At 44.6% G+C, this 24,357-nt stretch overlaps 1 protein-coding gene across 4 annotated transcripts; it reads left to right on the top strand.

Annotated features, from left to right (window-relative positions):
* The first annotated feature begins 3,943 nt into the window (after positions 1-3,943).
* Positions 3,944-24,357, top strand: LOC122616787. 4 transcript variants are annotated; one of them, XM_043792349.1, is made up of 6 exons: positions 3,944-4,428; positions 17,615-18,193; positions 18,317-18,433; positions 18,844-18,882; positions 19,247-21,821; positions 21,892-24,357. In XM_043792349.1, the coding sequence occupies exons 2-6, from the start codon at positions 17,750-17,752 to the stop codon at positions 22,404-22,406; spliced, it is 3,690 nt and encodes a 1,229-aa protein (XP_043648284.1). In that variant the 5' UTR covers positions 3,944-4,428; positions 17,615-17,749; the 3' UTR covers positions 22,407-24,357. The 4 variants fall into 4 exon arrangements, with proteins under 4 accessions (XP_043648284.1, XP_043648285.1, XP_043648283.1 ...); XM_043792350.1 differs by lacking the exon at positions 3,944-4,428 and adding an exon at positions 14,660-15,808; XM_043792348.1 differs by lacking the exon at positions 3,944-4,428 and adding an exon at positions 16,620-17,228.

The following is a 24,357-nucleotide window of genomic DNA, read 5'->3' as shown; positions in this document are numbered from 1 at the left end:
TTCATTATTTCCACCCTGACTAAAGCATAATTGCCAACAATTAGAAGGAATTAATTGCCCACAAAAAATCCCGAGTCTTGAAATGCAAATCGAATTGAGTTGCGCAACCGCAGCAGCTCAGTGTCCAATTATTCTTAACTACCTTAGCCTTTTTTCCACAATTTCTGCACCGCCATTGCGTGAAGTTTGAATACAATAAATTAACTAGTTTTTGATGTTGTGTCATGCAAAATAATTTTCGAATTATTACGCCTTAATCCCGGTAATCAATCACAGCGCCCGAAAAACAAAAGACTCAGGCGACAAACTCGAAACGGGCCAAAGAGAAATATGCAAAGCAAAAATCGGGAAAGGAGGCAAGTGGAGGAATTTCTTTTTCTGGCCAAAAAATAAAGCAAAACCGATAACCAATGTAATAAATAATGAACACTTATATGTATATATATGTATTTTGGTACCACCGGTAACTTTCCTGGGCCTTTTCATTTCAGCCATCATTTATTTGTTGAAGTGCGGCCGGCAGCTTCTTTGGCTTGGATGGTGCTGAAACTGGTGGCCAATGAACTCCAGCAATGAAAACGAAATGTATAAAAAACGAAAACAACAAGAACACAATGCGGCCACGAAGAAGAGCCAAAGAACGCGACAGAGTCCGAAACAGAAACCGAAAGATACAAAAATTGTTGTTCCTTTTCCCCCTTTTATTTTTTGGTAAGAAGTCAATGAACCTGGCCGCCAACTGCGTGTGTGCGTGAGCTTGAAATAAACTTGGCTAACCAAAAAACCAAACGAAATGAAATGTAAAGAAAAGAAATGATTGTTGCGCCCAAAAAATGAGAGGGAAGAGCGGGAACGGCCAGAAAGAGCCATCAAAAGCGGGCAAAACGATGATGAGTTGGCCATGAAGCCGGGCCAACAAGCCAGCTGTAGATGCCGGCTTTTTGGGCCTACGCATGTGTATATATGTATACATATATATATATGTACCCGTATATCTCTCACATTAACTATGTGAGGGTAGCCCCCGTACGTCTTTGTGTTTTTTTTTCTTTTGGGTGTTAAATAATACAACCGCCTAAGACGCACTTGTTGTTGGCCATAGGCTTTTGCTTTTAGCCCCAAACGAATTCATATTTATTTAAACGAGAATGCTTCCTCTGCCATTTCTCAACTTTCAATTGTGGGATGGATACGCGGGATTTGTTGTTGATCGGGATTCCATTCCCAAAGACGCAATAGTTTTATGCTAAAAATTTCCGAAACTCACTTTTGCTTATTCGTTTAGTTGAAAGTTCTTTCCTTTTCTGGACGGCTGAAAATTAATGATGCACGATTAAAATGAAGAAGCTATTGCCATTAATAAATTGTTATTGAAATTACTCAAATGGTGAACTTAAAAGCGCTTTCCTTTCCTAACTAAGCTAAGATTAATGCACCTACATATATATTTCTAGTGATGTTGGTTTTAAGTACTTATAACTTAATTTGATGTACATAAAATTAATTTCCTGCTGTGATCATGGTGGTTTATTATAAGCTTAAGCCTCTGCATACAACACTTTCATTTTTTCGTTAACTTATAATACTTATAGAATTCATAACTTAATTGTATCTACATATTCAACATATAATTGATTTCCTGCTGTGATCATGATGGTTTATTACAAGTTTAAGCCTCTGCATACAACACTTTTATTTTTTCGCTAAAAAAGTTATTTCCCTCCATGGTCTGGGCCAAATGAGTGATGATGTATTAACTATTAAAATTATGTTCATGCTCGTGTGGTGTTTAAGAATTTATTGACCCCGTCGCGTTGGATTTGCGCCAAAAGAGTTCTAATGGCTTCAACCAAAAAGGTTCTGGTCCCAGTTGCCGCACAGAGTCTTTCGCTTTTTTTCTAAGCCAACTTTGAATGCTTCAATTGTTATTTATAGACAATGATGGCAGCGGCAGCGGCAGCCGAGTGTGGCAGAAACTAATGAGTTAGGCCTTTATTCCCGGCCACAAACGGATGCGGATTTACCTTTTGATTCGCATGCTATCCTCCGTCTTTTGTCTTTCCATCGGGCGTTAAGTTCAAGGTTGGCCAGGTGGGCAGGTTGGCTAAAATATTGATTACTCCACGCGGGCCATTACACTTAAATTATGTAAATGCTCGTTTTTCAATTAGTTTTCATTAAGTTTTTTGTCTTGACTAAAATGCCGTGTTTAGTGTTCTCCCCACTAATTGTATTTATTAACCCTTCTGGTTTTTGATGATAGCTCACTAAGTTGGTATCTAGTCAAATTGTGGTCGCTAAGTAAGTGTTTTACACATTATTTATAGCGCAATTTTATGGACTTCGATTAGATCATTAATGGTTCGGAGCTTGAGTCATGGAATGACCAGCGTTTATGCAAACAGATCCATTGATCTTAAGGAGATTTTTGATGTGCTACTTTTACTTTTAACTATAGCTTTGTTTTAAAAGGTTTAATTATTGCTTTTTATAATACAGTGTGTGAGATTTGAATAGTTATGGTAAATAAGAGTGGGATAGTTTTCATGAGATGTAAAGAAATCTGTGGAATCAAAGTTGTTTCACCTTTCAATGGAGAACGCCCTAAAAGTATTGCATAAATTTAAGAACCCGAATTAAGTAATCCATCACAATGATATATAACCCTGTAAAGTGATGCAAAAAAGCTCTCACTTCCCTTATTGCGAGTGCGACATTTGTTTGCCAATTGTTTGCATGCAATTATAGCATCATGAAATTTGATACCCCAAAAAACAGGAACAGAAATAAAACTGAAACAGAAACAGAAACAAATCATGTACAAACCAATTACATGCCATGCCAAACTTCTGGCCAAGAGAGAGAGAGAGAGAGAGAGAGCCCCCACCAAACGGGTTAAGAGCATTGAGAACAAGTGGCCCGCGGACGGCATTTTGTTGCGCTTGGCTTGCGCCGATTCTAAACTTGTTAGAAGAGTGGTGTTGTAATTTTACGCTCGCATGCTCAACTTACGCTCGCTGGCCAGCCTTTAGGTACACTGCAAAGAAAATCAGTGCTGTCGCTGGTCTAAAGCTTCCGCTAAGCTCAGCTTCAAGAAAGTAGCTATTTGACTTAAAAAAAGGTGTATTTGTTTCATATTTCACTTTAAATTTGAAGTGCTTCGCCCATTTTACTCTATTCCCATTAATAAATCTTTGTTTTATTTCAATATAAATTAAAAATTTTTTAAAAATTACATATCCTCTTAAATATGCTTAGAGATCTATGGATCTACTTCGGGACACAGAATTAAGTCCCACCATTGCCATTAAATTCTTTTAACATTAGTTCTCGTATTTTATTAATATTTCGTTGTTTCTAAGATGTCTATTTGATCATCGCAAGTGCATTAAAAATATTGTATAATTTTTTATTTTTGTGTGTTAGAAGAGTTTAGAACCATGTATGTCCGTGTATTTTGCGCGAAAAAGAGTGGCGGTTTTTGCCATTTGTATTGGTGCTGCCAAAGAGATACCTGCGCCCGCGCGCTCACCTTGAATGAAAGTTCTGGCCTGTTGCGCTCAGCGCGCGAGAGGGAAAGAGACCGATGATAGGGAGAAGGAGAAAGAGAAAGAGAGGGGCAGAGAGCTGAGAGAGCGCCGAGATGTGATCAGTGTAAATGGCACTGCGATCAAGAACCTGAGACACCTGAGCTGCGCCCTTACCTGTGTGTTGGTGTGCGCTGGTGTGCGCTGATGTGGGCTGGTGTGTTTGAAGAGAAAGAAGAGAGTGCTGGGCGTGCGAGTGTGTGCGTAAGGCCGTGTAATGAAATGCTGAAAAGTCTATCTGTCTGCGCAGTCGCCGCGCTGCCGCTGCTCTGCCTTCAGAAGCCTCTAACGACATCGACATTGAAGTCGCACCGCGACTCATCCGTAGTTTCAGTTTCCCGTAAGCAACAAAACGATCGAGACATGATTTCGTAAGACGCACGCGTTACGCTTCTACTTGCTTCAAGACAGCAAAAAGACCACTGAACCACCACCAGACTTTACACCATACACCCACCCGCAAAAAGTTCTAAAACTAAAAGTATCTAGAAGCTAAAACCCTCAATTCAAAGTGATTTGTGTGCATCAGCTAAACTGACAAAAAGTGACATACACATAAGACTGCCGCCCCCTAGTTATGCAAATGAAATTCCACTAGACCTAAGCAAATTAGTTAAATTCCCCAACCAGTGCACTTGTGTATCAAAAAAATATAGTTTGCTCAACTATATGCGAAAAGTTTAAGAATAACAAAGTGTCTATTATGATCGAAACTTAAACAGCCAGCAAGCACTTTTCGGCTTCGGATTGGATTTATTGCGTAATGGATTTAAATTTAGCCGCAACATTAGCAGCAAACCTCAACAACACGGAACGGATATGCATTTAAAAACTGAACATGGTAAGTACATCTCAATGATTTACCTTATATACACTTTGTAGCTGTTCCTAGCTGCCTTTTTATTGCCCCAAGTCAATTATACAGCTGACAAGCTAACGATCGAGCTCGCTAATAGATTTCGACGAAGGGATTTTATGGGCTTCAGTTTACAGATAGAAGTTGGTTGGCTTAGTAAAGCCAAGTAAAGGTTCCCGAAAGTTCTGTAAAGAAAGCTTTCTTCGGAAGACTGTCTTCGCTGGAGAAGCTTCAGGAAATTTTTGAGCGGGTTTTTTCGGACAATTGAGAACGACAGTTGAGAATGACAGTTGAGAATGAATACGAAAGGTTCTTTTCCCATAAATTGCATAATAAATCATACTGGCCACTGCTAATTAAAAATCTTTTCTTTTAAATCAATTCTTAGTTCATTTCTAATTTCCAGTTAGAACTTTTTTTTCAAAACTTCTCTCTTAATTTATTCTTAGATAATTTTTCTTTATTTCAACTTTTTAATTGACATCTTAATTGCTTGGGTTCTATTCCTGATTTTCAACTTTTTCTTCACCAAATATCTCACATTAGAGCCACCATAATTTATGACTTGGGTTTAAAATTAACCATGATGTTACACCGCAGCTAGCAACATCTTATTATTCTGACTACCACGAAGAAGTCTACTGACTTTCACACACAATTTATGCTAATCATAAGTTTTCGATAGAAAGGTTATATAATAGTACGTCGCACCGGGTGCGAACACGTTTCCAGCAAAATGCCCAAAAACGCGGATAAAAAATGGTATGATGATTAATTACAGGCAGGCTAGAAAAATGGCATAAGCAGCTAACATTTCTTAGCCGCAAATGGGAGATGGGGAAAATGATGGGGACTGGCATTTTATTAGAAAAACCATGTATAAAGCTACCCCAATCTCATCTGTCCCTATATAAACGAAAATATATATCTATATATATATTAATAATCACATCAGCAAAAACAACAATATAGCACTCACAACACAAATAATTAGACAAAACCTGTTTGGGCTTAAACAAATCGCACAAACAACAAAATGGGGGTAAATATACGCCGGCGGAGGGACAGAGAGCAAATTATAGGCTGGACAGCAGAGGGAGCGAGATGGCGACAGATAATTGGCGACGTAAGGCAGAAAAACCTTGACTTTGACTTTAAATGACTCGACAACTGATCGCACGCTAACACGCTCCAACAGACGGTGATAAAAGCAACAACGCCAGCAACAACCAGCAGCGGCAATAAAATATTGTATAAACAAATAAATTGAAATCGAAATCGAAATGTGATGAGATGAGATGAATGAACACGGCGACAAGCCGATCAGAGCGAAATCAAAACTCATTGCGAATTCATTGTAATGCGATTCAAAATCACACGATGATCATTTCAATATCAAGGTCATTAGCAGCTGCAGCTGTCCAAGTTCTGTCGATGTCGATGACGATGACCACCTGCTCCCACAGAGCTGTCAATCTCCTCCTGACTCGATTCCGAATGGCATTCGAAATGAGTTATATCTCTATCCGCCCATATAGCTTGGAAACAGCTTGCTTCATTTTGCAATTTAAATGAGCTCCCCATCTAAGTTTGTGTTTGAAAGCAATTCTTTTGATTCTTCTATGGCTTATCCCCCCTTTTCACTTGTTGTTGTTGTTGCTGGTTCTTTTTTTGGCACGCATGCCGAGAGTTCATTGACTGTCAGCCACAAACATACACACACACACACACACTAGGGCCCCCACCCCACATAACAAATGACTTAGGCAACAAACTTGCCTTCGTTCGGTTTTCGTTTTCATTTCGAGCACCAGAACTCGCTGTGTGCGGAAGCGAGACAGAGCGTTAGGGAGAGGCCAAGGACCTAGGCCAAGAATTAGAGAATCCCCTCCCCAAATGCCCCCCTCGAAAAGTGAATCTGCCGCTTCAGCTAGCAGCAGCAGCAGCCGCAGCCGCAGCCGCAGCAGAAGAAGAAGCCAATGACCAGGAGGGGAAACCAGTTCAGATCGGCTCATCCTTGGGCCAGGGGCACGGTTTGAGTTTGGGGCAGGTTGCAAACAGCCAGCTCTTCTATCTCAGCCACCTCCTCCTGATTCCCGGATTCCCCGGTTCCCCGGATCACCCGCAATGGTACTGGCATCGCACATTGGGAATCATTTGCCGTGAAAAGGGCGTTCAACTGGCAAATGCTCATGGGCACATGGCGTGCTCAACTGAAGCAAGCCAAAGGTTCTTGCACTCAGCCAGTTCTTCTGCTTCTGCACTGGAAACAAGAGATTAACAAGTGCACTATTTAGAACAGGAATTAAAATCGAAAATAGAACATACGATTCTCAAACATAACCAGCTATATGCTAAACATTTATGATACTGATCTTTTATTGACTGAACCAAGAATAGACTTAATCGTAAAGTCGCAGTCCGGTTTCTGATACGCATAGATTTGTTTGACTTAAGAATCTTTTTATGAGTTAAGAATATTGAATTATGAATACATTTCTCGTTAGGGTATACTTGTATAGTAAATCAAGTATGTTATGTTATAGGTTTTTTGTCCGGTGTTCTTAGGCCCGGTTCTCTGCCACTTCTAAGGCCTGATGAAAAGGGAATCAAATCACTCTTACTCTTGGCCAGCTTTTTTTTATTTGCTTGAGCCAGGGTTATTGACTCGCTCGTGGTTCTTACCTTGGGCGGTTCTTCCTGCCTTTTGCTTTCTGCTGGAGCTGCATCTTCGTTTGAAAATGTTGCTACCTTGGCCACTTGCCACGCACAAGAGGATGAGGCTGAGGCAGCTGAGGAAGAGGTGGAGCTGCCAAGTCATCCGCGGCAGCTTCCCAGGTAACATAAAAAAATTAATAAGAGGCTTAAGAGAGACGGCAAAGAGAACGCCGACGCACAGGTGGGAAACTACACAGGTAGAAGGTAAGAGCGAACCAGGAAGAAAGTGTGGCCAAGCAAAAGAATGGAGCGAAAGAAGTGGTAGCGCAGCAGCAGATGAAAAGAAAACAAGTTCAATGACCGACCTACTCAAGCGCGTTATAACCAAAGCGCGCGCACACACACATACGCATTGCGGAGAGAGGAGAGAGCACATGCGCATGCGCACAGCTCCAGCTCGAAAGCCGAAGTCAAAGTCGAAGTCGAAGCTGAGCCGAAGTTGAATGCCGAAGCCGAGTTACGAACCTCACTTGACGTTGAACTTTGATGCGACAGGTTCTGTGTCAATGTTGTTGTTCTGTTGCCATTGTCGCCTTTGTTGTTGCTGCTTTGACACTATCGTGTTTAGCTGTAAATGCCCACATTGTTGTTATTGTTTGCAGTGCATAGACTGTGACATTGAACACTCCGCAAAAAAGTTAACATTATCCCTGAATATGCCTGATTAAATACAAAGTCATTTCTGTCAGTGCATTGATGATCATTGATCGCCAGATAAAAGACTGGGCGGCTCTAATAGGAAAGGGGGTGTTGGAGTTGACCAACCATTTGCTTTGGGCCCCTCTCTTTGGAACTGGAAATCAAATTATGCTCATTTACGCGCCATGAATACGTAATCCCCCAATTTACCGGCCGCTCGTAATTTGACTATGACAAAATGGCTTTTTATTAACCTAACGGTACATTCACCGGCTGTACTCCAGCAATTACTATTCCGTTTTACAGTTTTATGTCGCTGGCCATTAAAAAACGTGCTTGGCCTTCCTTATGACTCTATTTCGTTGGGGCGACGAAATTCACAAAGACACCGCCGAAATGAACTTTGAAGAGGTCTGTGCTGCAGCTCATTCGAATAGTTTTGCATAATGTCCGTGGCACCGAGACTTCCGGATTCAGCTCTAGTTCATTGTCAACGGTCAATTTGCAATCGAATGGGCGGCACACAACCCCCACAGCACAGAGCATGCGTTGCGAGCGAAGAGAGCGAATTTGGGTTAGAAGAGAGTGCGGCGAGAGATGCAGTGAGCGCCCTGCAACGTCTGCAATGCACTTTGAAAAACGCGAACTGAGCTTAGGGAAAATGCAAAATAATATATGTTAAATATCTATTTTAGTGCTTTGGGAAAAGTCTATTAAATGCTGCAGAGCTTGGATCATAAGTCAAATTTCCCCTAGTAAGTCTTCTATGTTCCCAAGTTTCAAACCTTTAAAACACCTGCAATAATGCATATGTAAGTGCTAAAAGCATTGAAGATTTGTCTTTCAAAATGCCAACTACCCTGAACAGCCTAACCAAGTGTGGTCCTAGACCAACAAATCCTCCGCCTGACCTAACCCAATATGTTTTGTGTTCCAAAGTAAACTCTGGTGCTGCGGCTTCTTCTCGGCCCAGAGCACAGCGAGCTGCACGGTGCCAGAGATCCACCCTCTCTATATGGTTAGAGCCACGAACCTAACAAAAAAAGAGACCGATGTTGGCCGAATCCGAATCCGCAACCGAAGCTCTGCTGAAAAGGGCCGTTCGCCCTTGCTGCGCTGCTGCCGCTGCCGCTGCCGTTCTGGCCCTGTTGTTGTTATTGTTTCGCACTGGGCGAGTTCAGTTGATGCCAAGTGCAAGTGCCAATAGCAAGGGCCTCCCCACCCCTCCCCGAACAGCGCTCTAGCAGCCAGCCAGCCACCTTAGCCCCCTGAGAGCCACCCAGAACCACCTTGTTTACTGTCTGCAGTCGACGGGCAGAGAAGCCGACGTTGCAGCCAACTTCGCTGCCGCATTTGGCTGAAATCGAAGGGAGCTGGCAGCTTTTGCAGCTGCTCGTTTATTTCAGTCCTGACTCGGGATGTTAACGCGTTGGGCAGGTCATGTCTCATGGCACAGCCGCGTTGCGTGGACCAAAGAAAACGGCAGAGAAAATCAGCAGGACATCCCGTGCACTGAGTTATATACATAAATTGTTATACATATATACATACATATATATATATATATATATTAGCTACATGCTAAGGCCAATGCCACCAATGTGTTCAATCAGCAAACGAGAAGCGTTAAGAAAGAGCGTACATCGAGTGCATCCTCCCAGTGCTTCAGTGCGTTAGTTAAGTGTTAAGCTCGCCCTAAGTCAATGTATCTAATCAAGTATCCGGAGATACCACCAATTGGTGCAATGTGTTCACACGTCGATCAGCGCAGACCATTATACTTCGATCGCATCTACTTTCGCGACACCTTCGCCAACATCAGCTTCTTCAAGTCGCGCTTAAAGAGCCATCAAAAACTGGCCAACACCTGAAACAGAGCCATTAAGACTGAGGCCGCAAAACAGTGAGACTGAGTTTGAAATTGTGCAACAACCGAAATCAAAGAGGTAACTAAGCTTTGGGGTCCCACTTCTACCTCCATTTTCCAAATCATGTGAAATAGTCTAGAATGATATAGAATTGGATTGTGCAATAGCACCTCTAAGAAGTATGCACTGGTTGGGGTTAGGGTTTTTTTCTTTAGCATAAAATCTACTTTTGCTTTTGTGCTGACCATGTCCTAGCGCACTGACTCCCCGCTTCGCCTTGCGTTGTGAAAGTTCGCCGCTGCCGACGCAGTTCAACAACCTTTCTCTCTGCACACAGTTCAGTTCAGTTCAGCTCAGTTCAGCTCGGTTTTGGTTCGGTTCAGTTCAGTAATGCACTCCGTTCCGAGGAGCGAACCCTGCCCAGCCCAAACCCAACCGAAAGCCTGGCCAGAACCAGCCCACTGCGAGCCCACACCACATATCCTTATATCCTTATATCCCAGACACAAACACCAGTCGTTGTCTCTTTCGCTCGCATGGCCTTGGTCGTGCGGCGCTTTTGCTGAATGGGTGGAAAAAATTAAAAGTGAAACTTAGCTGCGCCTGCCTGGGCAGACGATGACGTCGGCGCAGAAGCTCGGCTCAATTGCAGTCTGCAGTCTGCAGTCTGGAGGTCCTTGCCCTCAGCGGCAGCGGCAACGACGCAGTCACGACCCACGGAGTTTTCCTCGCCTCGCCTCGGCAGAGGCAGTGGCAGTGGCAGAGCGGAGTTTTCCACGCTGCACACTGTCAAGTCCACGTTCACGCGAGAGGAGCGCAAAAAGGACACAGAAGGAGCTGCGAACCCAACCCAAAGTTTCGCAGGACCTTCGCGTCTGTCTGCTGCCTGCGCCGCTGTCGCTGCCACTGCCACTGCCGCCGTCGACTGCTCTGCATCCTTCGACGTCGTCGTCGTCGTCAACGTCATCGCCATCGCATAGCCATCGCATCGCCATCGTCCTGTGTGTGTTTCGCTTTCCGTATTGGGTGTGTATCCGATTGCCCGGGTACGACGACCGTACGTGCCCGGCGGAGTTCATTGAACGCCAGCCGCAGCTCCAGCGATTTATGTATGGAAAGCGAAAAGGATAATGAGCCGAAGTCGACTGAGCTCGATGCCTGGGCCCTGCCCCAACATAACGGGCCCTGCACTGCGCAAAACACGTATTAGCTTAAGGAGAGTTGTTACAGATTTGTTACAGATTTTTAGAAAAAAAGGATGTGAAATAGATTTCAATCTTATGCAATTGTATATCCCACATATCTTATGGAAACTATCTAAAACTGAAGCTATTGTCTGTTAGTTGCTTCTATGAACCAGTCACAATGACATCGAAAGGACCTTTTCTTGCAGTGTACTCACATCCACACTGATGGCGTCGTCTGGCGTCTGAAAACGCCTGAAAAGGGTCGTTCGCCTTTTCTGTTGTCTGGCCCTTATTTTTGTTGTACTTGTGTTTTTTTTTTCAGATGTATGTATGTGTGCTTTTTACTTTGACTTTTTTGTTGTTGTCATGGTCTGGCAACCAAACTCTCGGCCCCGGTCCCGCCCCCTTTCCGCCAATGGGAGGCGGCAGACAGTGGCTGCTCCTTTGTCGAATTTATGCGCATTTTCAATCGCTTTGTCGTAGGTCGTGTTTGTTGCTGGTTGCTGGTTGTTGGTTGCCGTTCCGCCATTCCATTTGTCGTCAAGGTAATGTGTCGCCCACAGGATTATGGATTTAAGCCGCTTCCTGGCGAAGTGTCCTGATCCGCCTGCCAGCTCAAAGGACAGCGGTGAAGAGGGCTCAACGGTGATTGGTTTTCTACTCAAAAGTTTTTGCACTTTTAATTGTTGCACAGCGTGTGTGTGGCTTATTGATTTTCGCCACAGGATAAATGGGCATTTTCTGCTGTTCTTTTTCTTCCGTTGAGTATTTTCTGGTAGCCATGACATCATCAGCCAAATCACTTGGCTGCAGTTGCATTTGCATTGCCTCATCGTCGCTGCGCCGCTGCCTCTGCCACAGGCTCTGCCGGCGTCGACGGCGACGTCCATGTCTGAGTCTGGGTAAAAAGCATTTGACCTTTGGGTTCGTTAACCCTTTTGTACGCTAGATGATGTAAGCCACGGCACTGAAGGACCTGCAACAGAAGTTTAAAATAAACATTGACGTGACAGTGGGTAAAAACTGCATTCGATGAAGCACTTAAAGATAGAAACGCCCTTGCTGCATTGGCAATCTAAATTTGCAAGTATAATCATAACTAATTAAACCGCAAACAAACACATTTACATTAATTACATCAAGAACAGCAACAACAACAATGCCATGCAAATGGAAAACTTTCACTGCGCAGTAGGGCGAAAATTGCCAACTGATAAGGAAGCAAAGTGCAAACGAAAAGCTTAGCGAAGCAACAAAAAATAAACACTTGAAGCGTAAACTGCATTGATAAGAGAAATGCAGGCCCAAAGGGGGGAAAGGGGCGGCAAAGGGTGCGGCGCCCCTTTGAAAATAGCACTTAATTTATGATTATTTGACCTACGTCAAAACAAAGTGGGGAATGAATACATGTAATCAGCAAATGCTCAAGGGCAAGCCTAAGCACACAGAAATAATAGGGAAACAATAAAAAATCCTATTGATTTATTGCCATCAACAGCAACAGCTGGTAAAGTTGCAAAACAATTAGTAAAACACCCAAAGATAATTCAGTAGAGCAGCAACAAGCCAAGTTATACAACAAAATTTCTATTAGTTATTATTCTTCTTAAAAGCATGGAAAGGGATTGCAAAAAGTGTGTTATTTTATTTTGATTACCTTCGAATGTTGTTTTAATTTGTTTATCTCCGAATGTTATTTTAATTTGTTTATCTTTGTATGTCATGTGTACTTAATTATGCAAATCTTAAAACGAATCAAATCAAACACGTTGCACATTTATTTCAATTACGTGCTTCGGCAAAAAACTGAATGAACTTAATTCTTGCGAATGGTTTAATTAAATACTTTCGTTTTTGTAGAATTTGCATTGAATGTGGTACAAAAAAATAAAAGCAACTTTTTTTAAATTGCTTTTAAAATTCGCGTATTTAATATACTTTCGCTTTTAGTCGTGTTGCTTTCTTTGCGTTCGAATTGAATTTTTAATTGATTTACAATTTACGATTATTAACTGACAAAATGCCCAACGACTTGACTGTACAGTGCGTATCGGCTAAGTGCTCTTTGCAGGAGTGTGAGCAGTTCAATCGCCTTTCCTCACTCTCGTTTGTGGGGTGGAGATTGCATTCGTTTTTGCACATGCGCCCTGCGAAGTAATAGCAAAAGCAACAGCAACAGCAACAGCAACAAAAACAAAAGAATGCACAATATTTTCAAGGTTAAAGTGCAACGAAACCGCAACACAATACCTAACCAGCCAAAAGGGGGTGGATTATGAGTGGGTGGTGAGTGGTGAGTGTTGGCTGCTCTGTTCAGAGAATCATCAGCATACAAATAACAAATAACTGGCATACCTTTTGTTCAGTGTCCTTGAAATGCTGATATTAATTTCACGACACTCTGATTAGATAATCACCTGCACACACCCACTGTGCACCCTACATCCCCCCCAGCACCCCCCTCCATACCCTTCTTGTTTTTTTCAAGTTTTTTTCTCGCAATGCGGATGAGTGAGACGAATGCGGCAATTTTTGTTGTTTTCGCATTCAATTCGCATGCACATTCTCGACTTGTGACTCAAGGTTATGATGATGATGATGATGCTCTAGCTGAACGCTGTGCCCACCCGCCCACAGCCCCTCCCCCCTTGCTCCGCTCCCCACCCCACTGCCACCCTTTAACGCTGAAAAGCTCACACAAATTATTATTACACAGGCGAAGAGAGCGAGTGCGAGAGAGAAAGAGAGAGAGAGATAATAAACAAATAGCTCGCAATTTTATTTTATCAGCTGCCCCACCTCACCAGCCCCACCCTCGCCCCTCCCCCCTCCACCCTCGTTTCGTTTTTCGCTTTTCGTTTCGTTTTGCATGCACATAAAACTAAATGCAAACTCCCCCCCAAGTGCCCTCCCCATTTGCCACCCCTTACATTTTACATTTCCGGGTTGTGCCCCCATCCCCCACACACACCCTGTATTTGGGCACTGACTGACTGCAAATCATCTCGGCCAACAATGAGAAATATGGATGAACTGCGAGTAATACCGTGTGATGCATCTGTAAGTGCAAAGCGATTCACAGGCCAAACTCACTGTATTCGACTCGAAAGTGTAGCGAATGCGATGTCATAATAGATCAGACCTTGGGCCAAAAGACCTAAGAATGTGTAAACAAAAATTTACAATTCCTGGTTCCGCCTTCGATAGGTATTATGGCTCGGATTATTAGAAATAGCCAGAGACATTGACAAGAAATTCAATTTAGAGTATGAAAAAAACATAATACAAATATATTTAATTTGAAAAAATTATTGGAAGATCTCCAAGATAATTGGAATAAAATCTAGTGATAATCATTACTTAACAATCTTATGAATTCGAGTGATAACTTATACAACCCCTTCTGGAAATTCAGAAGCCTATACTGTTGAAGCACTTCCATTGCTTGCATATGGCTAAATAATAAATATTTACATTACACTTGAAAAAAAACATCGTTAAATTTGTTTATTCATCGAACTGAAAGTACTTAGCTTCGCCGATTTCCTACTTAGATAGAGTGAGATGGCGAACACTTTATGACTGCGCCGCTTTGGCCGAGTGCAGTTATCAGCTGAACGTGCACACACACACACACCATACACTCCACACACAGTTCCATATAGAAGTGCATATAAATGCATATACATTTATATATACATATATGTATATAGATGTGTATAGGTAGAGCGCTAGTGCGGTTAGTACAGTGCAGTTTGTCCTTGAGCGAGCGCTTCCAAGCGGCATGGGAGCCCATTTGGGGCTCTGTGCTGTTTGGCTCGGTTGGAATCGCTTCCCGCAGTGCAATTTGATAAAGATCGATGCATGGCATCATGGCATCGTGGCATCGAGAGCATAGGAGCTTCGCGGAAGTTTCTGTGCATACGCGACATTCGCGGCACACACGGCGTATGCGCAATGTGCTCTTATCACGGGTCGCCAGCGTTCAAGTTGAATGTTGAATGCATCTGCTCAATTGCCTCTAGCTATGTTCCATTCCTATTCTGGTTTTTTTTTTTATTTTTTTGTTAGATTTTGTATGACTATGTGTTGCTGTCTGTGTACTATATTTATTTTTAATTTCGCTGGCGTCGAGTGTGTGTCCTTCAAATGCAATTGTGCGATGATTAGAAACGCAAAGCGCGAACCGATTTTTACTTTTTGTTTCTAATGTCTGTATGTGCAGCTGTTTATTTTCATTTTCACAGCGATAGCGAAAAGCTTTTTTTTGGCGCGCTATCTGCAGTTGCACGCTCACGAATGCAGTTTGTTGATTTAACTAGAATATTGTTGATTTTTCTATAGCAAAGGCATGCATGACTTCCTAGTGTGTCGAACGCATCTGTAAGTTGCGCAAAGGGGTTGCCGCCATTCCCCCAATGCCCCCACACCCCCACTGAAAATCGAAAGTATCTCGTGAAATGGTGAAACCCACTAGCTCGATTCTTCCTCATATCGTCTGCATATTTTTGGCTGACGGCGCCAGCTGGCAAAAACCCACACCCAAAAGTGGATGGCCATAGACAAGGGATGGGAAAATCACGAGCAGCCAGAAATCACTTTCTGCAGATCGTTTTCGCACATTTCCGCACTCGCAGACACAGAATCCAAATGCAATTCGCAAGTGCAAGTGCAAGTGCATTAGGCATTAGGCATCATTCAGCACATACTGACATTCAGATAGATTCACATAGTCGGTAGTGTTGCAATTTGCATCCGTGTCGCATTTGATCGCCGCGGCTCGGGAAAATCGTATTTCGTATTTCGCATTCGCATTTCGCATTCTACGTGCGTGCAGTTCGACGAGCGGACGGAATCGGGATTCGAGCCACTTTGTAGCTCCTTTTGGCCACTTGATTGGCTTGCCGGGGGAGTTGAATATATAGAGCCGTATTATATATCTGTGTCAATTGGGTGAGTCTACAACCACAACCACAACCATCCCCCCAAGCCATCAGCCAATGGCCTCCAAAGTGAGCTTCCTGGTTATGGGATTGCACTCAACTTGATTGGGGGGCGCGATATCATTTCGTATTAATAGTTGAGCAACTTGGGGCGGCGATAAGAAGCGTTCCTGGTATTTCCTGCTGCAAATAGCTCAGGTTTCTGATGAGGGAAATCCCTATTGCAGCTAATCTGCTTGCGGATGTTTGCAGCTGAATACAATTTGTTTATTCAAGCTGGCGTTTAACCATGAATACCCATCAAAACTCTCCCTTAATTTATGCAATCAAAATAAAGTGATCACGCAATTATTGGTTTCCCAACAAATTGTTCAAGCGACACGACCCTCAAGGCGATGGCAATACAACTTCCCTATTTCTGGGAAGGAACTGAATGGCCAACCTTGCACAATAAATTCATGATTGCGCAGCTGAAAATGTCCGAAAAGAAAAAGAAAAAAGTAGGGAAACTATCATTTTAAATAATCGACAAGCAACCACCAATAAACCACCGCTGCAACCACTAGCCGCACCACCGAGCCACCGCACCACCGAACCACCGAACGAGAAGCTTTTCGCCAGCGGAAAGCGCTTTCACAACCCTCTCTAGCTGCGAACTTTCCGAGCGAGAATTTGAGAATCTTCAACGGGATGCAATTGGTATTGGTGCAATGCCGGTTGTTGTGTCTCTCTGTGTGTGTGTGTGTGTGTGTATTTTCTATGTATGCGGAAATTGCAATTTTGAGCTTTTTTGGGGTCTACGCCGGTTGGATGTGGGTCAGTAGTAGGAGCTCTCGGTTGGCGGCGTCAACGTTTCCCTAGCTCTTCTTCACACAAAAATATACATTGCAACCGAAAAAAAAATCAGCAAAAATATCAAATAAATATTTCTACTTCAACCTTTGTTCGGATTTTCGTACATTTCACTTCCGCCTGGCGAATTTCGACGGAACACGGGAATGTCGCAGTGCAAGTAGTAGAATGCTGACCGAGCAGCAGCAGGAGCTCCGTAGTCGTAGTTTGTCAAGCCAAGCCGGACGGCCCCACAGCCGGAAAATTATTCCGGGGCGGGCGGCGGGCCACACGGCGTATGCGTAACGAGAGAACGAAACGGAAAGTGATGCGTAATTTGCGGGCCCAGCCAACAAAAATTAAAATAAAAATCAAAATACGAAATACAAAATATCGGGCATTAGTGCAAGGCAAAATATATAAAATCCGCAATCAATTAGCAGCCATATAATAATCAAAAGCCCAGCAAAAAGAAAACGGGTATTCTTCTAGAAAGAATAAGGAAAAAAATTGAAAGCAATGTAAGGGAAAAGCCAGTAAATGCAAAACGAGAGTACAAAGCGCAGCAAACGGCGGCCAAATGAAGAAGAATAATTCAAGTGAGTTGTCTTCGAGGAATTTTCATTTCATTTTCACAACCGGTGATGCGGTGGGTGGGCGTTGGGTGGCCATGCCCCTGAACGTGAACGTGTAACCTCCACTAAGGCCGTAATCTTGAACTGCACCACCAACCCAAGTGCCACCTACCCTCCCCCCTTTTCCTGGATAACCCCCTGCACTCGCTACTCGTCACCGTTGTGCAGTTAGCTTTTTGCAGTGACGATAACACGAATGCAACACTGTGAAAATGCTGAAGAGCTTTTCCAGGTTGAGGGAGCGAAGGGGTTTAGATGCAGCGGGTGGGGGCTAGGAGGCGCCTCTATTTATAGCGCCAAATTATGACTATTTCTAAAATGAATTTCTCCCATCCTTTGTGCCATTGCAGATCAAGTAAAACTTCAACCACAAACAACTAGCAGAATAAGCAGCCACCACTGAACCCCCCACATATATATATATATAAAACCAGCACATATATATACGCAGTGTTAGCTGAGCAACAATCCTAGCTATAGTCGCCATGCATGGACATCACAACCACAACCATCTGCCGCAGCAGCAGGCACAAAACCAGCAGGAGCAGCAGGCGGCGGCCATCATGAAGGCAGCCAACCAGCCCCACCAGCCGCACCAGTCCCACCATCCCGCCCACAGCCATCCGCTCAACCATCCGCATCCACATCCGCACCAGCATGCCCAGCCACATCCGCATCCACATCCGCATCCGCATCACAAGCTGTCGGCGAGAAGGGCGCGCAGCCGGAGTCGAAGTCGCAGTCCGACGCCGGATGGCAATCAGGACTACGATGTGACCAGGATGCGGGAGGAGGACTTCGAGCGGCTGGCCGTCTACCTGGTGCCGGATGTCCAGGCGGAGCGGGGACTGCCCAATCGGGCGGACAAGACGCTGCCGCGCAGCCTGACGCTCAAGTCGTCCATGGTCTACTCAACGCCAAATGTTAAGGTACGAAAGGTTCTACAAAAATGAAAATAGAATTATATTGAAAAGCCCTGAGAAAGCCTCAAAAGAATTTAAAGAAAACTGTGAAACTAATCCTTATATTTTGAATACTTATTTACCTTACAGACTGAAGGAGTTTGGAGCAGCGGGGTCATCCCACGTGGCACTCGCTTTGGCCCATTCGAAGGCATTCCAACCTCTAATTATCCCAATGATAAGAATAAGGCGCGCTATTTCTGGCGGGTAAGCATCCTTTACTATTTTTTAAACTTTTATCGAAGGGTTAAGCATCTGTTGTGGGCTTTCAATTCATTTGCATCCTTTGTTTGCCTCCGTTTTTGGTCACAACACCTCCGCCACCAAATGTATGGTTTGGGTGTTGCCTTAAATGAATCATTATAAAAATCACCTAAAACATGCTTCCCCCATCCAATCATCCAGCTGAAAAGTAAACAAAAATCGATATATGCAACTAACCAAATCGTTTCTCTTTAATTTTTATTTCATGTGATCTAATCTTAAACCATCCCACAATTACCCAACCAAAATGAACACAAAAATATGTATAACCAAACAAAAAACAAACCGTACATAAATTCAAAATTATACCTATTGCATTTTGGAACGAATTCGATTTGATTGTGGTTAATCAGGTGCAGGGAACACGCCACATAACCTACGGGAATATTAAGGTACCACTCACGATTTATGCTTTCCTTGATTTCTATTTGTTGTCTTTGACTCCCAAAACTATACACCCGCTTTTCCAGCTAATCCCAAAATCAGCACAAAACCCCTTTTCTAACTAACCGTGCACTATAAATCTATCTGTTGTGTATCTTACAAAATTTTAAGAATTTAAAAGAGTATTACTTGAAATACGTTTATATTCTTAAATATTTTCTAAGGCGCATCCCTCAATCTGTTTTCCTTGTAGAATGAGCTATGCCTGTACTTCCTTGTTGTGCGTCTTGTGTCGTATGCTTTCTTTTGTTCAGTTTCTCCAGAATTTTTCTAAATATCCCCCTTTCCCGCCGCTCTCTTCTCTTCCTGTAGATCTTCAAGGACGATGACTACTATTACTTGGATGGCTCAGATCGCTCGCAGTCCAATTGGATGCGCTATGTGGCCTCCGCTTATAGTCTGTCCGTGATGAATCTGGTGGCGTGCCAGCACCAGGAGAACATCTACTTCTACACCACCCGCGACATTCTGCCCAACGAGGAGCTGATGGTGTGGTACTGCAAGGACTTCGCCAGTCGCCTGGGCTACGATGTGGATCCCGAGACGACGATCTTCGGCGCCTGCAAGCAGGCGGTGGATGCGGAGGAGGAGGCGGACGAGGAGGAGGAAGAGGCGGAGGGGGAGGACGGAAAGCCGCGATACTCGATGCCAGCTCCGGAAATTCCACCCGATGTGGCCGTTAGTCACATAACCTACGTCATGGGCCTCCATCTGCCTGTGGGCGCGGGAGGTGGTCCGGCCAATGGATCGGTTGCGGGTTCCGTTTCCGGTGCCACGCCTCCGCCCCCAACTGCCACGCCCTGCTGCCGCCGCTCCAGTCCACCCGCCCACGTCAGCACCACCAGCTCCACCTGCAACTCCCACCACCCGCACATCCAGCATGGTCGCCACGCCTCCGTGATCATCGGCCAGGATCGCTCGCCATTGGCCAGCAGCGACAAGGATACGGCGGGCTCTCCCCTGTCCGGTCTGGACCATCAGATGACCCCGCAGGATGGCAGCGTGCGGTCTGTGAGATCGGACGAGGGCTACCACAGCAACGAGTGCCACGAGGATGGACTCACCCCACCCGAGGATTCCAGCGACAGCGAGAGTGAGCATAACTACGTGCTAGACTGCTCCAAGAAGGCAATTGCGCCCAAGGAGACAGTGATTGCCCAGGCCCAAAAGCCCAGCAGTTCGCCACCGGCCGTGGTTATTGCTAACACCACTACCAACTCGATGAACAGCCACAATTCGCCCACTGCGACGCCCATTTGCGAAGCGGACAAGAATGAGTACAGAAAGTTCAAGGTGAAGATGCCGCTGAAGTACGAGTTCAAGAACAAGAGCTGCGTGAAGCAGGAGCCAAGCCTGAAGGAGGTGGACCAGGAGATGTCCCTGCCGCAGGAGGAGGAGGAGGATCAGGTGATGCATCCGGAACCCGATTCCATATGCCCATCCACCACCACCCATCTGGGCGATGAGCACATGCTGATGATGGAACGCGAACGTGAACGGGAGCGGGAGAGGGAGCGCGAAAGGATTCAGGAAAGAGAACCATCCAACCAGCAGCCCGCCTCCTCCACGGTCATCGTGCTGGAGCACAACTCCGGCGGTCAAGCCCGCACCATTGTCCCACTGAGCAAGCCCTACTACGAACCAGATCCGCCGGGCGAACGCTACATGCGATTTGGCCAGCCCTCATCCAGCATCCTGGAGACCATCCTCACCAGCCAGCATCGCTTGGAGGCGGCCGCTGCTGCGGCAAATGCCTGTCGCCAGGCCAATGCCGCTACACCACCGCCCACTTCGCCCACGGAGATGGCCTACAGCTACAAGAAGTCCCAGCGATACGGCAATGCCGTGAGTCCGGACAGCAGTTCCAACCTGGGACAGAATCCCGAGCAGCTCTCCTCGTCGGCAGTGGTGGTCGGTGAACAGGAAATGACCAGGGCCACGTTGATCAAGGGAGAGTGCTCACCACCACCGCCCAGCCATCATCATCACAATGTGATCTTCTCGCCCTCGAGACATGCTGCTTATCTGGGTGCCGGAGAGGCGGGTGGACACTCGCCGAGTCCCGGCTATCCTGGCTATCCCCACTATGGAGCTGCAGCCACCTCGACGTTTCATTCACCACCACACAGTTCCCATTCCCCGTTCGATCGCCAGTCGAATGCGTCCAGTGGCGCCGGTTCGGCCACCAACTTGCATTTATTGCAAACCAGCACCCAGATGCTAAACCATCCGCTGATGCAGCCCCTCACTCCCCTGCAGCGTTTGTCCCCGCTGCGGATCTCCCCGCCCAGCAGCCTGAGTCCCGATGGTAACTCGTGTCCGCGCAGTGGCAGCCCCCTGAGTCCCAATTCCTTGGCCTCCCGAGGCTACCGATCGTTGCCCTATCCGCTGAAGAAGAAGGATGGCAAGATGCACTACGAGTGCAATGTGTGCTGCAAGACCTTTGGCCAGTTGAGCAACCTGAAGGTGCATCTGCGAACCCATTCGGGCGAAAGGCCCTTCAAGTGCAATGTGTGCACGAAGAGCTTCACACAGTTGGCGCACCTGCAGAAGCATCATCTGGTGCACACGGGCGAGAAACCGCATCAGTGCGACATCTGCAAGAAGCGTTTCTCGAGCACCTCCAACCTGAAGACCCATCTGAGGCTGCACAGTGGTCAGAAACCATATGCCTGTGACCTCTGCCCGCAGAAGTTCACACAGTTTGTGCACCTGAAGCTGCACAAGCGACTGCACACGAATGACCGGCCGTATGTGTGCCAGGGTTGCGACAAGAAGTACATCAGTGCATCCGGCCTGAGGACCCACTGGAAGACCACCAGCTGCAAGCCCAACAATCTGGAGGAGGAGCTGGCCATGGCAGCGGCGGCTACTTCGGAGTGTTTGGGTAGGTTTCAATGGCACACAGCGCTTTAAGAAACTGAACTAACCATGACATTTTTACATACACTATGCAGATAAAGACCATCCCGAACCGGACTCCCGAGAAGCCTACGAGCAACTGACGCAGCACATGCATCCGGCGGTGCATCCGGGATTGAGGCACCTCTCGAGTGGAGGGCAGTCACCGCCACGCCTCATACCCCTGGGCAATCACATGGCGCCACAACAGCAGTCGCATCAGCAGCAGCAGCAACAGCATCAGCAGCAGGGCGTGCCACCGCCCCACTTGCTGATGACGCAACATTCGGTGGGCCCGGCACCCATGCTGCTGACCACCGCCAGCCAGTTGCCACCACCGCCGCCACATCATCAGCAGAACTCGCCCAGCCGCCTGCTGCAACACGGCCACCCACATCCGTTGCAGCAGATGCAACAACAGCAGCAGCAGCAACAGCAGCACTCGCCCAAGGGACTCAAATCCCTGCCAGAATCGGGGGTGTATCTGCATGGGCAGCATGTGCAGGCGCAGGAGAGCAGACCATCGGTCATTGAGTCCTCCAACCAGCCCATGATCATCGAGTGCACGTAGAAGGTACAAGGTACTGGTACATGGTACATGGAATTCGGAACGGACATGGAGCAGCTGCAGACCAGACCAGGAAGTGATGGAATCCAAGTGCAATAAAATTAATTAGAGTTAAGCGACAGACAGGCAGACAGACAGACGTTACCCCTTTCAAAACAAAAAGGATAACAACAACAAAAAGATAACGCAGCACAAGTAAACGTAAACGGTATTATTATATAGTTGTACATAGTTAGAGATTCCCTCGTAAATTTTTGATCCTCCCTAAACCCTGAAATTGAAATTGAAAACTCATTTTCGCGCTATGAAAACTAGATCTCACCAATTGGCAATCCCATGAATTCTTCTTCTCATCATTATCAGCATGGCAGGAGAGCACTAAAGGCATATTATTTTTGATAAATATTTTATATAAATACACCGAACATATAAAACGGAAGTGAACGAAATTGGTTAACAGAAAGCGATTGTTAATGGGAAAATAAATGGAGCCGGCAGCAGATGAGAATTTTGCGGAGAAAACTGTGAACGAGAGAAAGAAAATGCATTTAGACTTGACTTTCGATGATTTTCCAGTTCTGATTTGTCGTCTCACCCTCGCTGTTTGTTCGTTTGTTTGTTTGTTTGTTTGTTTGTTTGTTGAGGCGCGCACCTTTAGATGTAGATTACATATAAACGAGTTAAAGGATAAATAAGGATACATTTACATACAATACATAGATTCAAGTTGCCTTATTTGAATTTCGTTAGCACTGAGATCCGCGGAAAGAACAACACAGTAACCGAAAACATTTCGAACATCTCTGTTCAGTAAGAGCAGACATCTGCAAAGCTTATATACGTATTTTATATATGAATATATCATTATTATACATACGAGTATATATACATATTTATATATATATATTTATATGTATTTTATCATATATATACACAAACGGAAATGCAGCAGCAAACAAATGATAGCAAAACTGTAAATAGAAGGAAACCTTATTTCGGCATCTGTTGAACTAGTATCGCCTAGCTATATATAATTACGTAGACCTCTAGGGATTACCATTACCATTATCATTATTATGATTACTATGATTATTACGGAAAAAAAAGATATACAAACTAAGCAACAAACAAAAGAAAAAAAACGTAAAGAAAACTTAGCTGAAAAATCGGTGCTTTTGACTGTTTCCATTTGTCCACGTTTACATTTACGATTGTATTTGTACTTCGAAACATATGAATTATATTGTAAACCACACTAAATATATATAAAATATATACAGGTTAGTATAACACTCTAGGATATCTCCCCACAAGCTACTTTGCGCCTTAATAATTCAACCTTCCTCCAGCTCCTTTAAGTCCTTTAACTCCTTTCAACACAAACAACAAAAAAAAAAACGGAATCCAAAAAATTTGCTCGTATTGTACTTTACCAAAATTATGCTCTCAATTAGTCTTCGTTTTCGTCTGAATATTATATATATATGAAATCTTTAGCTAAACATAAGCTTATAATCTTAATGAGGCTGACTAGCTTTAAGTATCCACATAAATCTATTAAGCGCATATTAATTAAATTAGCCACTAAGCTCTGTATATTAAAGGCTGAGTCCCAGAACTCGGCTTCGATCTGTAAGACACAACACCAATTCGTAATAATTAAGTATTTGTCTTGTAAAGTACGAGATACGGGGGTGGGGAGTTCGGGGAAATTCTATGGAATTCCGATAATTGAGACTAAGACTATGCAAAAGTTTTTGTATTTTTGTATTTGATACAAAGCTAGCAGGAGTTAGGAATGGAGTGACGATGAGATGTTTTAGCCACGTAATATCTAGTTTAAGCTAGCCCTAAGATTTCTAAGCATATGCAATATTTATACGCATAATATTTCTAAAACAAAAAAAAAAAACAAAAAAAGCAAAACGCAGAAAAGATGAGACAAGCCTACATA

Source organism: Drosophila teissieri, chromosome 3L (assembly GCF_016746235.2).
Source record: "Drosophila teissieri strain GT53w chromosome 3L, Prin_Dtei_1.1, whole genome shotgun sequence".
Taxonomy (NCBI): domain Eukaryota; kingdom Metazoa; phylum Arthropoda; class Insecta; order Diptera; family Drosophilidae; genus Drosophila; species Drosophila teissieri.
This window is presented reverse-complemented; position numbering and strand designations above follow the sequence as displayed.

Excerpts from the sequence above, each read along its gene's own strand:
- LOC122616787 (XM_043792349.1), top strand. The coding sequence starts at position 17,750 with ATGCATGGACATCACAACCACAACCATCTGCCGCAGCAGCAGGCACAA. Across the intron at positions 18,194-18,316 it reads ACTCAACGCCAAATGTTAAG|ACTGAAGGAGTTTGGAGCAG; the intron begins GTACGAAAGGTT and ends TTTACCTTACAG. Across the intron at positions 18,434-18,843 it reads AGGCGCGCTATTTCTGGCGG|GTGCAGGGAACACGCCACAT; the intron begins GTAAGCATCCTT and ends GTGGTTAATCAG.